An 18051-nucleotide genomic window follows, 5' to 3' on the forward strand; every position below is an offset into this window, starting at 1 on the left:
CTTCAACATTCAATAATGGTTCTCCATCCCTCGAAGATGATGCCTAGATTTCTCCTTTGTAAGCCATTTGTTCCCTACAAGGAAGGAACAATAAGATTGATGCTTGGAGAATCATGGTAGCTTGGAGAAAGGTTAAAGAAAAAGGCTTGTTGTAAAAAGTATCTGGAACTAATGTCTCTTCTCTAACTCCAATCAACCCCCTTTTCTAGAAACTAATTATTGTCTTCAAAAGGGTGGATGCAAATGATCCCTATCCCATGATTCATGTGCATTCCCTATATCAATGGCTTGACTTAGCCTGGGCATGCTTCAAGTGTTCCCAAAAAGTAAGAATGACATCCAAAATATCTTTTTTCAAATTGATTTCTTCTCCTTTCTAATTTTGGAGCTTGGATAAAACTTTTAGCCTTCTACCATATATCTTGATATGAAAAGTTAAAGTGAAGGTAAGACAAGTGATACATACCCAATTAGAGAGATTACCCTTCCCTTCCCTTTTGTGGATAATTTAAAAGATCCTTTGGTAACAATGTTGGGAGGATTCAAGCATTGTTGACTTTTGTACACACAAGCATGAGGGTAGTATACACTTATCGCTAATGTATGCAACCATATTAAAAACCCTAGAACTATAATAAGGTATCAAAACATAGAGAAGACTCTTGTAAGTCATGTTTATTACTAATTGGATTAGTAACGCACTAGGACACCACAACCTTCTCTTCCATGTGAAAATGGGCAACAACCAACTTGTTAATGGTTTCATTGGAGGGTTTTGTCAATAGCTAAAGCAAAAGTTTCCAAAATATCAAGTGCTATTCCCCCACTTTCTTGGGGAGCCCTCTACACTTATCTAGTTAAACTTGTGAAAAGAGTATGCAAGTTGTTTTCAAGGAAATCTCTAGTGGCCTTAATTTCTTCTAATCAAATATATAGGAGAACTTTTTTACATAAAGTAGTCAATTTCTAGCTCTATGGTCACTAAACTCCTTAGTATTAAAATGAATTGTTTTAAGTTGTTGCATTGTCTTTTAACCATTTAAAAATTTTAATAATGCATTGTGAATCCTTGGATAGCCACAGAGGACTTTATATGCTCATATTGTTAGTAAATACTTTCCCATTACTACTAAAAGATTAGAAATTTAAAGTTGGAATACTATAGTGACTTCAGTTTACTATTATCATCATGTATAAAGAGCATTAACTTCACATAATGACCTAATTTGGCAATTTAACCTTATAATATGACTTTTGACCTCTCCAGATTGCCATGCATAGGACCTTTGAAAGTAGCACATGATACTTTTCTTTAAACATCCTCTTTTATAGCATTTTATTTATACCATCCACAAAATCTATCAATATTTCCATGATTTTTTATTGTTCCATGAAGGCAATTTAACAACTGATTCCATTGTTTTGGTATAGTTTTAGAGGACTAAAAGTTGGGAAAGAGGGCAATATATGTCATTCAAGAAAGAGGATTATATGGCAATTCTTGTGTTGTCTTGAGTTGGTCTACATTTACTTATCCAAAGTTGCAAATAAAGAGAACTATAAATATTTAAGCATCTAGGATCCAAGAGCACGGGAGCAAGTAGATATATTGCATATATATACATGATCATGAAACTCTTATGATGAAGGATTTCACATGGAAAAGGAGGCTAGCATAGCAGTTAAGGACTAGGAAAAGAGGTCATCCAAAGAAAGATGCTCAGAGACTTTTGGAACTTTGAATGACCACACCAAAGGGAGTTTGAGCCTCTTTAATGCAAAAATCCTCACCATATAATCTAGAGTTTTTTATATTGTTAGAGTAGATGCATGCATGAAGCTATGGCAACAATTGAGACACAACAATATTTCCAAAATTCCAATTATGGTGTGAGGTGCTCGACTCAAAAGCATTCTCAATAGACTTGAAAATTCTCTACTCTATGATTTAACAACTTTGCATTTCGACAAAAGTTCATTTTCAACCCAATGAGAATGTGTTGGGTTGCAAATGCAATATAAAAGCACTCTTCTTTTGTGGATCCAAAAAATAACAACTTATAGTTCTATTGTATTTTTCCAAAAAGAGTTGCAAATCAAGTTCAAGAAGATATCCACCATCAAATTGGACGAATTAACCAACTATGGAATTCCAAGTGTAGTGTTGTTGATCAAGTGCTTGGATGTTGTAGGGACTATATTTGTAGGGCTTTGTAAGTTAAAATACTATGTGCATTTGTCTAGTCTTATACTATGATTGACATCACAAAGTGATGTTCTCAATGGGATGTTGTTTCACTCTAAAATATCATGTGAAGACATCTTGATGAAGAATTTACATGGTGGCCCAAACATCGAGGTGCCCACTACAAGCCCCACAAATCTTCAATATACTTAATAATTGAACAATTGCTAGTTATTACATCAAATTACTAAAGAGTTGCAATGCCCTTGCACTTTACATTTCCCTAGTGGAGTAAACGTTCAAATATTCCTATACGGCCTCATAAAGTGTCAACACCCTTACTAATTCAATTACAAGCTCGTCAAACTTCTAATTGCCAAGTTGAAGAGTTGCACATGCCCTTTTGCAACCTTGCAAGCCAATTGGTGTTGTTGGCATGCAACATGTGCCATGATTTGTAGGATGCTTATGTGTAGGCCGTAATCATGCCACAAAGGGGAGCAAGCCTTTGCGAAGCACCATCTATAGAAACCATGGTTCTCACACGTCACTATTAATGTACTACAAGAGTGTTAATCCCTAGCTCTTCCATAGAGGGAAATGAAGTGTTTCTAGTGTTGTAGACCTTGAGCTTGGCCTCTCCATGTGTCCTGATGTTAATTCCTAGTTTCTCCATAGAGGGAAATGAAGTGTTTCTAATGTTGTAGACCTTGAACTTGGCCTCTCCTATGTGCCTTAGGGACCCATGGCTCTTGTTTAGTTTTTAGGTGTGCAAACCTTGGAGAGCTCCTACATGCATCAAGGGACCCATGCTCTTGTTCAGTTTCTAGGTGTGGAAAACCTAGAGCTTGGGCTTTATGCCTTTGGAACCTCTCCTAAGCCCACACACCTCTTGTTGAGTTGTCCTTGGCATTGTATTGGGTCTATTAGAAGGAAGACTGGTCAAACTCTACCACCTTCAGCACGTAATCAGGCACACGTGAAGGGGCCAGGCCGGTTGGTATCACATTCTCAATGCATGCTCTCTCTCTCTCTCTCTCTTTCTCTCTCTCTCTCTCTCTCTTAACGACATGCCAGCCTAACTGCTCTATCTTGCCCACCCTTGCTCACACTCGTGAGCTTGCCTCTGTGTGTCTCCCGTATCTACACGTTCATCCCTCCCCCTGCCCCTCTCTTCTATCCTTTCCATGTGCCATCCTCTCATGGGCGCTCGCCCACTGTGGCGCCATGCATTTATGCCCTGCCAGTCGCCTTTCCATAGGTTTGTCTTCCTTCTCTCTCGCGCGCGCTTGCTTGCTTACAATCCTAGCAATCAATCCTTCTCTCGACCAGCCTTCCCTTTGCATTATGCTGCCTCGGGAGAAGATGCCCAGATTGGCTTCTCTCTTCTTCTTTGCTCGGGTGGTAGTGAACTTGCTTGCTGATTTCAAGTTCTTGTTTGAGCACATAAAAGGCTTCATTTGAGCAGTAGTTCAGTGCCAGATACAAACTTGATTACAATCTTGAGAGCTCATAACAGGCCTTTTCCGACACATCAAACCTCATTTGAAGGATTGTTGATTGCTTGTTTGAGCACATGAAAGGCCTCACATAAACCTTTTTTCCAGTTTTAAGAGCTCATTATAGGCCTTCTCTGGCGCATCAAACCTCATTTAAGGGATTGTTGATTGCTAGATAAACTTCATGACGGTCTCATTTGTATCTCTATATAGTCTCAAATAATAAAATTACCTGTACTGCTACAGCACCCCTCAAAGACCCAAACCAAAAAAAGGACTGAGGAGAGAAAAAAGAACAAACAGAATTCCAAGCCAATACATAGTCATATACCATGAGTCCATTCCTTCCTTTGGGAGAAGTATGCCAAGTAGCAACCCTTCTGCTGCAAAGCATCCGATCACTGGGCGATTCGGCTCGCAATCACAAGGAGGCCATGCCCAAAATCCTCTTGCTTGAAGCCACTGTGAAGCAACTCATGGATGTGCAATTCCGTGAGCAAGAGAAGCTAAGGAACAAGAAGCACCACGTGGAGCAGGCCAATGCCCTGGAAAGCCTGCAGACCTTATGTGAGCAGCTTCAGAAGCAGGTAAATAGGGCCAAGAAGATTGCACACAAGAAAGGCCTCAAGCTAAAGCTCTACACCATCCGAGGGGCGATCTTCGGCGTGAGTGATCTTGCCAGGACCACGACCAACATGGAGTCCCTCATCACCTCATGGCTCAAGCTCCAAAACCTGCCCCTGGAGGTGCGTGAAGCGCTGCAAAAGAATGTCGGCGCCCTCCCTGCATACCTCGAGGTGCAATCAGATCATGGATACATGCCATTGACCAAGGCTGAAGACATACGGCATCTGCTGCAGCTCAGTGAAAACAAGGTTCTCTTGGTCCATGGCATGTCTGGGATAGGCAAGTCTAGCCTTGCAAGGTTTGTGGCGGCAGAACCACCAGAAAGGTTCATCGATGGGGCTTTGGAGCTCACTTTTGGGCAAGCATGCTCCATTGCAGGCGCCAGCAATGACAGCCTTGAGTATCACAAGCTCCTGGCTGCTAAGTTGTGCAACCTCCTACGCAAGCTCGGCTGCAAAAAGGAGCAGCTTGAGGGCATCAACCTGGACAATGCTTGCTTGCTCCTTCAAGAAGTGTTGACAGGGAAAAGCTATCTCATTGTGCTTGATGATGTGTGGGAAGTAGACATAACCACCCGATTTACTAGGCTCTCTGGGAACCACTGCAAAATTCTGGTTACCACACGAATAGAGTCTGTGCATGCCATTACTGAAGCAGACAAAGTGGAGATTACTGAGAAGGATGTCATGGAAGTTGGAAAATCCATTCTCATGTACCACACACAGTTAACCAAGTTGCCGGTAAGTCTAATCATATTCAAACCATATATGTTTACAGTCGATATGATTGAAATACTGAATGTATGCATGACAGTAGGTTTAATCATATTCAAACTACATATATTAACGGTCAATATGATCGAACTATAATGGTTTTTCATGCATAACTGTAGCCATGACCATCCTTAGAATTCATAGTTCTGTGTCCAGTGTGGTTCTTGGCCAGCAATTGAGGCTGTGGTATGTATGTGTAAGATGCACTCCTGAGAGGTGGAATTTTATATTGTCAAGACCTGAAAGTCATTCATCAACCTCGATTTTGCAGCCTTTTATGCAACTTGGCAAACTCTAAGCTGCAGCTTTCTCTTCCATCAATTGGTCCGGTTCTTCTATGCTTCTACATATTGATCGGACTCAGTTTTTGGCAATTTATAGGCAGCCTTTTTGTTGACTGATCCTTGTTACAACATAGCTTTCAACCGAGTCAACGCAAATATATATAAACAAGACTTGATAAAATGCATATTTATATCCTGAAAGAGACTACTTTCCTTTAAATTATTAAAACTTCCTCACAAGTTGAAATTCTTGTGTTTTGATTGCACACCCATACTGCTTCCCACTGTATGCAGGACTTATGGGAGGAGCTGCTTCAACGCTGTGGTTACCATCCTCTCACCATTTCTGTCATTGGTGAAGCTCTAAGCGGGGAGACCAGGCTTGAAGAATGGGAAAAGGCTATGCACAATTTATCTATGTATGCTGCAAAGGCAACAGTACCAGCCACATATCAAACTGCACTAGATAGTTCTTCGACAATCTTTGGGTCATTTGAATTCAGCCTAAGAGCATTAGGCAAAGATGCTAGAGACCTTTTTACATCGTTTGCATTACTTCTATGGAGCGAGCCAATTCCTGAGATCTGTCTAGAGAAGTTGTGGGCGGCTTTAAAACCCAACAGCTTGTTCCGCATAGAAGTTGGAAAGTTAGTTAAGGGCTCCCTGATTGCAAAACCAGACTCCAGATTCTGTTATCGAATGCATGATATGGTTTCCTTGTTTCTAGACAATGTGTACTTAGGGGCAGTAAACTTGCTTCAGTTCCATGAACTTTCAGCAGGGCATTCTGCAATCTCCTGGACCATAGCTGCCGCATGGTTGTTTCGATATGGGAAACCAGAGACCAAAAATGCTGCCATGAATTACTTGATAGCAGCTCTTCGGTCTGGTATCTGTGTCCTGCAAGTCACAGTACTGCACACTGTCGTAGAGCTGCTAGATTTGGTGAGCTCACTAACAGGCTTATCCATCACTTCAGACCTCTCCATAACATCTGAAAAATTTAAAAACCTCCTAGACAAGGAGATAATATACATGATTTCGTGCGGAAACGTCCGCCCTCATACCGCCTGCGCCATTGCTCACTACATAGGGAATGTGTATGGCCCAAATGATTACAAAAAGCATGCAAATGATTTGATAAATGCAGGTGCGGTCCAGGTGCTCAGTTCCTTGTTTGTCGGCTGCGACACTGGCCAGGCTACGGAAAGCATGTACAAAGCACTTAGCGTACTGTATGAGCTAGTAAAGATTGCAGATTCAAGGAGTGCTGATGCCCTCCTACAAGATGCACCTGTGGGAGACCTAGTAGGCTTATACTGTGTGGGCTTGGCCATGGACATCTTGGAGCGATTGTGCGAACTTGGGGGAGAGCCAGTTGTGGAGGAAATATTCCAAGCAGGTTTGTGGGAGAAGCTAGCAAATGACTGCAAAGATCAACTTGGGCTATTATGGCCAAGACGAGAGAGGTCAATCATCAAAGACCGGTTTCTGCGTTTGTTGAGTGACAGATCCCAGAACGATGATGACGAAGAATGGAGCTTGTCAAGAAGCATAGAGCAAGAAAGTTTGTCAGAGTTGCATGAAGTCCTAATGCAAGCAGCAGAGAACTTGCGGAACTTACGCTGCACAAATGAAGGAGAAGAGCTGAGGAGCCAGGAAATTACTAGTCAGATCTGTGTCCAAAACGATGCTGTTCCTGCTGACAAGGAGATAGTTGTGCTGGAGGCATTCTCTGGGATCAGAGCTACTTTGAGGAGTATGAGGGGTGCTCCAGCTAGGAAATGGGAAGAAATCATCAGATCGACAGATGTTATAAACAGTGTAATGCAGCATTGTGGTCCTTATACTCCAACGCCAATCAAACAAGTAGTGGCAGATTGTTTATGGGAAATCAACTACCACCCTTCCTCCACAAGTCTGCTACAGGAAGTTGTGAAAGGGGAAACTCTGGATAGTTTGATGTACAGTATCACATCAACTGATGTGGACGATGATGTTTCATGTAAATTGTTTGAAGTCTTGGAGTCATTGCTAAATGGTAGTGAGAGGCAGGATGAGATTGTCGAAAAGGGCGGAATTGAGATGCTCTTCAAGCTCATACTGTCTCAAAAGGAACGGAGGCCTAAGCTGCAAGAGAAGGTCCTCTTTTATGTGGTCTTTTCACCCCTCCATGTTAAGCGGGAAACAAGAGCCTGGATTGAACGACTACTTGAGCAAGGGGTAGTGGAAACACTTGCCTTGATCCCCACAATAAATGGACATAACTCCAATCTTCCTGTTGTCCCTTTTTGGTTCCTGTGCAAATTCGGCACATCCATAGCCAAAACTGACCGCCTGCAAACCATTGAACAAACCAAGCTCGGAGCTGATTTCATGTACAGAATGAAATCTGCTCTGCCTCAGATTTGCTCAGGTATTTCCGGAGAAGACATTACCTCTGTCGAATTTCTACTGAAAGCATAAACCATGAGAGATCTTTACATTGCTATGTAAAGCATAGATTCCATAACCAGTTGCACTAGATAGTACACTCCTTGATTTGGGATTGTAAGTTGTTGCATTGGGCTGGGGCAGATGAGAGCTTACAAGTTAAAGAGTCACTCTTCAAAAATGTGTAAGCCCTATTATCTCTGTCAAGCTGCGAGGATTGTGACCATTTTGATGCATTTGTACACATACCCCAATGTAGATTCTCAGTTTGGTGTTACAACTCGATTTCTGTACGGTAGTAGAGTATAGTCTTTAGCGCATGGGATGCAAACTCGACCTTCCATCACAATCATTATGCTACCAAAGTAAAAGACATGTGGCTCATCAGAACATTCAAAGGCATCAAAACGCTTGGTTCATCTGTAGTACACAACAAGAAAACAAACAGCAACATAATAATCACAAACCAGATAAGTTCCAATGAGTTCCAAATCCATCAGATTTAAGAGCTAAGGCAACTAGCACATCTATCAAGCTTGTAGGCTCAACCATTGTGATGGCATCAAAAGCATTATATGACTTCATGTAAGTATCACATTTTGCTCTTTACACATCCTTCTTGTTCTCTTTGGCCTCATTTTCTGCACATAGAGTTTCGGTCAACATCTTCAAAACTCATTCGCAAGAAGTTTTTAGCAACTTCCCACTATAATTCACACATTGTTAATCATGAAAACATCAACCTAGGTGTGGTTTTTGGGGAAAGGGGGGGGGTGTGTAGTGGGCTGTTGGCCCTGGGTGTCTCCTGACCAAAAGCTCATGATGTTGAAAACTATAAGAAAGAAGACTATAAGGAAAAACAAGTGGAAAAGAGCCCCTTCTCCCATATGGAAGAATGCCAAAAACTTGTGTTTGAAGTTTGACAATAATGTCATTGAGCCTAGGGGGCTAGTAGACCCCTATCCCCAACTCCACCTAGCTAAGCATGTAGTGCCTCTCGACCACAAGCTCACAATGTTGAACACTATGGAGAAAATCAAGGGAAAAGAGCCCCTTCTTCCATATAAGAAGGCTAGAAGCTCGTGATGGCGAGCACTATAGATAAAAATAAGGGAAAAGAGCCCTTTCTCCCATGTGAAAAAATGTCAAAAACTTGTCGTGATTGAAGATTGACACCAAGACATGGATCCCAGGGAGGACCAACAACAATCCCCCCAATCCCATCCCCTTTCAGTAAGCGTATGGGCTTTGTAGATATACCATGGCGTTGGAGCTAGAAACACCTATATTGCTTGGTTACCACTTTACATGCGATTCCTTATACTTAGTGGTGAACCCTCATACGTGCGGTGTTACGAGAGTGTAGTCCTGAGATGTGCCTCAATGTTGTGTCTTTTTATATCATGAATACAAAGAATTCCTTATTGATATATCTTTTTGTTTTGCCATTTCTATGCTTTATGACAAGTTATGATTTGAAATCTTGTGAAAGCCTGTAACACTGACCAGCTTGGCAGAATAAGCTATGTTAAGACTCTGAAATGAGTTAAGAAAACCGTTCTTGGATTGTTGAGGATAGCAATTCATTACATAGGGGTGAGTGTAAGGGTATAGGCTTTGTAACTATAACATGGCATTAGAGCTAGAAACACCTATATAAAAAGTACTAGTGACTTTGAGCTCTGTTTGGTTTTCACTCTATATGTAAGGGTGTAGGTCTAAGATGTGCCTCAATATTGTATCTTTCTATATCAAATATCATATTAGAGAATTTTAAAATCTCCCAAGTTTCACTTTCAAATAAGGAGTAAAGATTTGACTAAGTGATAAAATCTTAACCCCATATTTGAGAGTGGGACTTGGGGGGATTTCTTATATAGTATTTAGGAAAAATATCACCTTCAAGTAAGGAAATAAGATTTGACCATGTGTCCAAATATTAATCACATTAGGAATTCCCAAACTTTATGAAAATTCCCAAATTCTTGAATATGTGGTTATCATGAAAAACGAAGGATTCCTTATTGATATATCTTGTGTGCCTTTCCGCTGTGCCATTTCTATGCCTCATGATAAGTTATGACTTGAAGTCCCGTACAGGTCTGTAACCACCACCACCCCCACCAAACCAAAACCAAACTGCACCCAGCTAGGTATCCTATGCTTCCTAACCACCAGAAGCCCATGATGACGAACACTATGGAAAAAACAAGCTAAAGAGTTCCTTCTCCCATATGGGAATTGCCAAAAACTTCTTATGATTGAAGGTTGAGAGTGATGCCATTGATCCATCCTAGCTTTCTTGATCTTCTTCCATACTCCAATGTAAGTTAGCCAAGCACTGTGGTCTGATTGGCTTGGTTAGCATGCACCTGAGAATGTCCGGGTCAACCTAAAGAGGCTAATATCAAGGCAATTGGAAAAATTTGGATTTGCCCAAAGAAATGTTCAGTGAACGATGCCTCCTGATGTAGTTCAGCCTAACCATGGTTTCGAGAATATTTGAGACAACCTCTGTCAGAAGAATATCAGATAACACCCTCTTAAACATCATGTTGCTGCTAAATTTCTGAAAATCCCTCACTTTGGAGGCACAATTTCTGCTTAGAAGCAGCACTGCACAGCATTGCGGCGGCCATCGAGGCAGCCCCAAGTTCATGTCTGTTTATCGGCACCGCCATGCATCATCATATGGTGCGCAGAAGATGAGCTCTGCCTCATTGATGACCACAGGGGCTCCGACAAGTGATACTGCGGTAACTCAATTCCTCTGTCGCATGCGCATGCAGTTGGGAAGAAATGCCCAGAGATGAAGTGCATGCATCACCCTGGCGCTTGTGAGTCGCTTACTCTCTCATTGGTGTACTGCGCCGATGAACATATGCAACTGTAGAAATTACGTGCGATTGGCAATTAAAGGCACACGTTGATGCATCTCTTTGTCTTGGTCGCTCGAAGAGTTCCACTGTGGGTCTCCTTTTTCGATGGATGATGAACTTTCTAATTTTTAAGTCTCTAATTACTTCTTTTTCAACCTTTTCGCTTTTCTTCTTCTTCATAAATTTGGAACAGCCCAATTCTATTTTTCCCCCAATTGAAGAAACATAAAGCAAGAATTCAATTTTAGTACTATGAACGGAATCAATATATACTTGTTCATACACTCCCTTATTCTTGATATTCCATGTTTGTTAGAGATAGATACTTCTCAAACGGGTTCATATCATAGGCGGAATCCCATTGATCGCTCCAAGACTTACTTCTTTCCAAGTTATTGTGGTTGGATGGTAAGGGGCTATCATAACCTGCAACAAAAAAATGATGTTAGCATTGGCTTCACAACTAAATAACAAGCGAGGGATTGTTTCAAGGTCCTTTTTGCATCTTGGGCATATTCCATCTCCAATTCCTATCTTATGGGCTTTGATATTAGTCCATAAAGCTTTCAATAGGATGAGCCACAATAAGATGGAGGCTTTAGGTTGTATACTTTTGGACCATGTCATCTGAAACCAATACATATCAAGAGAGTATGTACATGCCACAACAATGAGTCCCACCGTCTCATTGTAATAATCTCAAGCTCAACTACATAAACCAGATGCTTTATAATACATCCAAGTACCAATGTGGCTCAATACATAAATCCAAATAGCTCCCATTGAAGCAAAATTCAAATACCAAATGAGCAAATAAAGCTCAAAACATCATGAGGATGACATCCATACATCCAAGATCAATAACACACATCCGAAAGCATAAAACCCAATATGTACTTCACGCCCGTAATCACATAGCCCAATGAAGCAACCAATTCATGCAACCAAAGTCAAGATAAATGTTATCTAGCTCAAAATTGAAGCTCAAGATCATATTCGAGTACATAGACTAATGCTAAGTATTAATAAATTTGTATGAAACATCTAATGAATTCAAGAGCAAGATGTATTTAGTGTTCCCTGAGAAAAGCTTGGTGTCCATTGTACTATAGTAGTGAAATCTCTACTAAAATTAAACCAATGCAAGCTCAATTGAAGCCCAAAAGTATTCCAAGTCATGTATCAAGCATCTCCAAGTATCAAGCTAAAATTTAGACATTAATACCAAGCCTTGAAAGCATCAAATGATAAGAGACATATGCTTTTCCCATATAAATGAAATTTAGGCCTATTATTACATCAATGAAATCTCTGAGAGAACAAAGCCAAACGTATTCTCAAATCAACCAAGAAGTACTCAAGAGAATGTCATGACATCCCTCAAGCATTGGGATACCATATGAGCATGAGTCATAAACGAGAGCTCCAAACTCTGAGAGTGTGCTATTCTAGATGTTATCACAACAAACTATCCTATATGACATTCAAGAATTGAAGTATGGAAACTCAAATCCAATGCCACCTGCTCAATACCAATGTCGAAAGCTTATTTAGGCATTTTCCTAATGCCCAAGAGTGCTAAGGGTTGTAATAGATGACTGAAAGCTATTTAAAGTCAAAAAAATATATTAGAGAAATTCATGCTGATTTTTGGCGTATGTTTTATTGATATATTTGTTGGTCATGCTGCTCCTCATTGAGCCCTAGGCAATGGCAAACAAAGTGTCTCTAAGCCCTTAAGCAAGGTTCAATGGGTGGGAATAACCAAGGAAGAAGTGAGGGGAAGATTCATACCCTTGGGAAGAAGAGGGTTGAACTGTCATGGAACCTTCAAGCTAAAGCTTTTTCTCACACTGAAGCAAACTGAAAGGAAGGGCTTCTCAATGCCATTGCAATGGCTTTGATACTAGTTGAAAGGAGTGAGTCAAGAGTGAAAGCACACGAACAAAAGCAAGAGCTATGGTGAAAGGAGCAAGGGCAAGAGAGAGAGACATAAGATGTGGGAACTCCAATAGTCACAATGTATAATTGGTATTCCCTTTATTCAAATGTCACTGAAAGAATAAAGAATGAAGTGACAATGACGAGTACCCACCACCTACAATGTATAGGTGTGTGGGTACTGTCAGTGTAGTAATACACAAATGGCTAAGCACATGCACCTTTACCCCCAATAGCACTTTCATCAAGTCATTGTAGTGATTCAAAATCATTTAGTATTCAATTTGAACATAATATCTAATGCTTAGGAGGTTTTGAAGTGGATAGAGAGGAATTTGACATATTATATTGGGTTTTTAAAATCAAACTTCAATACTTGATGTGATTAAGAACCAACAAGCAAGAGAAGAGCTATTTGTTGGAGGGATTTGACAACTACAAGGTCAAATGGCACATATTTGGTAACTTAAAGCCACTTAAATATTTGTACAATGTTTGTAAAGGAGCAAATTCTAGATATCCTTGCCTATAGTGCATTTTTCTAGATGCACAACTAAGCTCAAGCAACTGGAATAGATCCCTCGCTAGGCATATCCAAAGACCCACAATTCAAGCCAATTTTAGATATTCCTTTGGCCAATTCTCATATATGTACACTTCATGCACTCTGCAGCGTAATTGAAAAGTTCATTCCTCTTTATATAGGGTTTTCTTGGAAGCTAAAACCCTTATCAGCTAGACAAGATGCTATAACAAAAATCGAGCAAGCTTTATTTGTAATTGGTTTGTATGGAGGTCATGTTGTTATTGAACCCAATTTTCAAAAGTCTAAGGATGAAAATTGGGTCCCCAAAAAGCAAGCTATTGGTGGGGTGAAGGCTAGAAGGTTCCTAGTCTTTCATGGAAAGCTTGATAAGATTAACTCTAGAAATGGTGATTTAACCATTAAATATAATCAATGGAAATCCCTATATAATGTAGTTATCGATCATGCTAATAATGGACAGGCTTAAAAAAAGCTAAAATTTAGGAAACATTAGATAAAATATGTTTTTATTTATAATAAAATAGGTTGCTCCAAATGGAGAGTGCCGCATGTCAAAATCGAGCTTATGACATGTACTTTCAGCCCATGTAGGAGGCACATTCATGAGATTTGGGCAAGTACAAAACTATTGTAAAATAGTGTGAAGTCTGCAAATGACTCTCCCGGTAAGTGCACCACCTGTGAGGACCTAAAATGGGCCCCACACTGGCTAGGTCTCTAGCCAGGCCTCTCATGCTCACCAAACCACCCTCATGGCCTCACAGCCCCAGGAGCGTCTAAATAAATCATGTGTTTCTTCGATTTGTAGTTCAATAATTTTTTCCTTCTCAACTTGAATAGAGGGAGTATCCAAACATATTGGTGATCAACATCTTGATTCACGTATACAAAGAGCTCCCCCTAGCAGAGTGTTGTGGCTTCTATAGCTCTCCTACATATCAAGGATTGGCCCCAAGATGCGCTGTCTCCAACATAAAACACAAGTGTAAAAAAGTACTCTCATAATATAAATGTAACGATCCAAGAGATTGTATATATTCCTCGATGTATTTTCCAAGATATTATACTATGATATAGCAAAGGGGGATCTTACACCCTCAATGCTGTTCGTCACTTAGATATACAATTGCAATGCATCCAAAAATGTATCTTTTGATACCATATTTAGATTGCATATGCAAAGTATATGACACTCTATGCTCAAACAACTTAACTAAAAACGAACCACAACGTGAAATGCATAAACAATATTTTCATGATTTCTTTCTACTAGTGTCGTGTTGCGTTGCTTAGAATAACATCCAACTAACCCGTGCTACAAAACCCCTTAAAACTTACATAAACCACGGCCTATATGCTAAGATATGCAAAGAAATCAATAACTTAATCAAATATCTTTCCATTTCAACCCCAGATTCCCTATCGTTTACAATTTTGCTTACTCGCATAGGTGTAGGGAGATTTTGTGATAAATTTTCATATAAATAAGCCTTAAACATGCACTTTAACATATAAATAGAGGTAAATTAAGGAAAATACTCATGCTTTACCTTCATTACATAATCACAAATATTCTCCTAATTTTTGTAAATTTTAACTCACAAAACTCATTTTTTTTACTTTTTTCTTTAATTGACTATTTTTCAATAATTTCTCATTTATTCCAACATAAATTATTTCTTTTTTTATTTTTTATTTTTATGACTTATGTGATGTATAATCCATCAACATACTCATTTTCATGCCATGTGAATATCATTTGATCCCCAAAACCCGAGAATAACACCATTTTTTATTAAATCTCGTGTTTTGGATTTTGTGTGTGTAAAGAAAAATGAATGAATTTTTAAAATTTAACATATCAACAATATATTTCAACCATTTTCAATAATCTTTCCATCATATGCACAAAAGATTCATCATGAAAATTAAATAAAGGTTGCTTACTCTAAAATCCACATATGCATGCTCCGTATTTCGGAAAAGTGGAGCCGTTGATGCTATTTTCTAGCCTTTGACACATCCAAATCACCCGATCTATGTGCCATTACTCTTACAAATCATCATCTATCCCAAATTCATCAAATTAGCCCTCCCTTCCTCCTCCTCTCTCTCTCTCTCTCTCTCTCTCTCTCTCTCTCTCTCTCTCTCTCTCTCTCTCTCTCTCTCTCTCTCTCTCTCTCTCTCTCTTGCAACCATATGAACAAGGAACAAAGAGGATAGGGAAACATGAGAGAGAAATAATAAAATTGGATCTTTTCATTTATTGGATCATTTTCCACGGGACTGAAGTGTTAGAGAGCGAGGAAAATTAGTATCTCATGGCCTGGAGGAGGAGGAAGATGGTAACAATCTCACAAAATATCATTTTTCAATAAGGAGGAAGGGTGCCCAAAAAATGCGCCCTCACCCTCTCTCATGTGATTTTTATGATCACATGAATCAAAACAATTGTAGTCAAGGGACAGAAGATATTGCAAACAAGAAAGTAAATTCATTTCTTTTAAGGATATGTGCCCAAGGCGATGATACCATAAAGATACATGTAATATGTTAGCCACAGTCAAAAAATAGTTAATAAATCTAGATACAAGTAAGGGATAGAGGCTACTAGCCTTGGCAGAATTAGTACTTCGGGATGTGTGGATCGGCCCTATTTTGCAAGAGATCACTCCAAGGGAGCTAGTTGGGGAGGAGAAACTAAGGGTGCTAGGGAGAGTTTACCTAATAAAGTCCTCACCTCCTAGGAACTTCCTAACTACTATCTGACCCAAAATAGTTCTTTTGGGGTCCTGATACTTGGAGGATGCCAAACCTTCGGATTGATGTTACTTCCATATGGACAGAAGGAAAACTGTAAAAAGAAACCTTCATAGCAATATAAGAGTTATTTACCAATGATTGCTTGATCTTGTTTTTTGTTGTGCCCTAAGTTACATGAATGAACCCTATGCTAAAAAAGGCTAATTATGGGAATTTATTTTAAGCGTTTAAATGTAATCATGATAGATAATTGGGTAATTAAAAATATCATGAGGAAAGCAAGGGTCTGTCCTATGGCATGGTGGTCCCAATTGGACGGGAGATTCTTTAAAGAATTAAGCTAATTCATGTTGGGAAACACGGATCTAGAGCTATGCTAGCTATGGAGGACGAAGATTATAAACACAAAACATAATTAAGATAAAGAATTGTAACTCAAGTGAATTAGGTTCCACGATAGATTAGCTTGGACTCATAAACACAATCTTGAGTAACTCAAACTAAAAAGTACCATTCCATTCAAATGAGTGTCAAGTACATGCCTTTATAGGCTTTTGGATAGTACCACTTTTCCTCATCGTGCTTATGGGATTTTGGACATCACTTCCTAGATCATTCATCATTGCTTCTCTCTCATACAAAGCCACTTATGGGCAAGCCTCTATGGGCATACATACAAGTATCATTTGTATTCTCAACTCCCCCCCTCAAATGATGAGTCTCTACCCTTGCTAGCTTTTGCCCCCCTTGCATGCAAACATGGACCAAGAGACTAGCTCTTTGGTAGCCTAATCAAGTTAAGGCTTGAAACTTTACATCTTGGTAGGGTTTTTACATCCATTATGGGAAGCATATCAATATCCTCTATTAAAAAAAATATTTTGTTGGTTTGTAGCAGTGAAAAATATTTTCTTCATCCTTTTTTTTTGTTTTGTTACTTCTTTGGCAACCTTTGATCTTCTTCTTGGTCTTTTGCTCTAATCTTTGATATTCTTTGTCTTCTTGGACTTATTTATCTTCATGCTCATTGGCTTTTGTTGTGCTCCTTATCCCCTTTGTCGATATGTGGTATGTGCCTTTTATTCTAGTCTTCTTGACACAATCTTTTGCTCAATGCTTTTGTACTCGAGCAAAGACAAGATTACCATGGTAATCTTCCATGTGAAATCACTAAAAGATACATGATACCGTGCATCATTCAATTGTCCACTAGAAATTAGGCTTTTGGTCAATGTCAAAACATGGTGTACATCATGCAAAACAAAAGTTCTACCTGAACGAAACTACAATCTAGTATCTTGAATGTCAATAATATCCAATGCCAAGTTATTTCCTAGTCTTGTAGAACCTATCACATTGTGACAGGAATGAAACCAATCCTTATGTGGGATAACATGAGAAAAAGGCCCCCAAATCAAGTAGCCAACACTGAGAAAAAGTGGATGAGCCAAGTGACTATAGCATCAAGAGAAGAATCTACCAAGATGTAATCATTATCAAAAGCGGGCTCCAAAGCATTTATCTCCTCAATTTTCACACTGGACTTACTCAAAACAATGCTAAGATCATCAAATTTATATCTTGCACTTTGCCCTTGCCTTTCTCCTTTCACTTATCATTGTGCATCTTATGGCACCATGGCCTAATATAACCCTGCTTCCCATAACAATGACATGTATTGTAAGAGAGGCCTTACAACCATGGGACTTATTGCAAGACTACCCATGAGATTGAGATCTCTATGAGTCTCTTCCATGGGCGGTGGTCATTACCACTCTTACCATCATGCATGTTCCTAACATTTAATGCATAAGAAGTATAGGCTACATCCAAATTCTTTTTGTTTATGTCCTCTATGACGAAGGCACCCTCAATATCTTGGAGTTTCAAACCATCCTTACACATATTAGTACACATGGTAGTATGAAGAGTATCCATGACTCAGGAAGTGTAGGGAGGTAATACTCGCCTATGGTTAGACCTGTCACCCTAAGCCACTTGCATCGCCCCTCCCTTGGCACAAATGGGGTCCTCAAGTGTGGGACATCACCCAGGCTTAGACCCACCTCCCCATTCCACTAGCACAAGCACAATGCACTAACACGATGAGGTAAGCACTC

At 39.6% G+C, this 18051-nt stretch overlaps 1 protein-coding gene across 1 annotated transcript; it reads left to right on the top strand.

Moving 5' to 3' along the window:
• The first annotated feature begins 3277 nt into the window (after positions 1-3277).
• LOC148010999 (uncharacterized) lies at positions 3278-8838 on the top strand. The gene is made up of 2 exons (XM_087672135.1): positions 3278-5051; positions 5663-8838. Exons 1-2 carry the CDS (start codon positions 4017-4019, stop codon positions 7832-7834), a joined length of 3207 nt encoding a protein of 1068 aa, XP_087528261.1. The 5' UTR covers positions 3278-4016; the 3' UTR covers positions 7835-8838.
• Positions 8839-18051: the final 9213 nt, after the last annotated feature.

Source organism: Lygodium microphyllum, chromosome 29, assembly GCF_053477565.2.
Source record: "Lygodium microphyllum isolate KBCC chromosome 29, Lygodium_microphyllum_v1.1.10, whole genome shotgun sequence".
Lineage (NCBI taxonomy): Eukaryota > Viridiplantae > Streptophyta > Polypodiopsida > Schizaeales > Lygodiaceae > Lygodium > Lygodium microphyllum.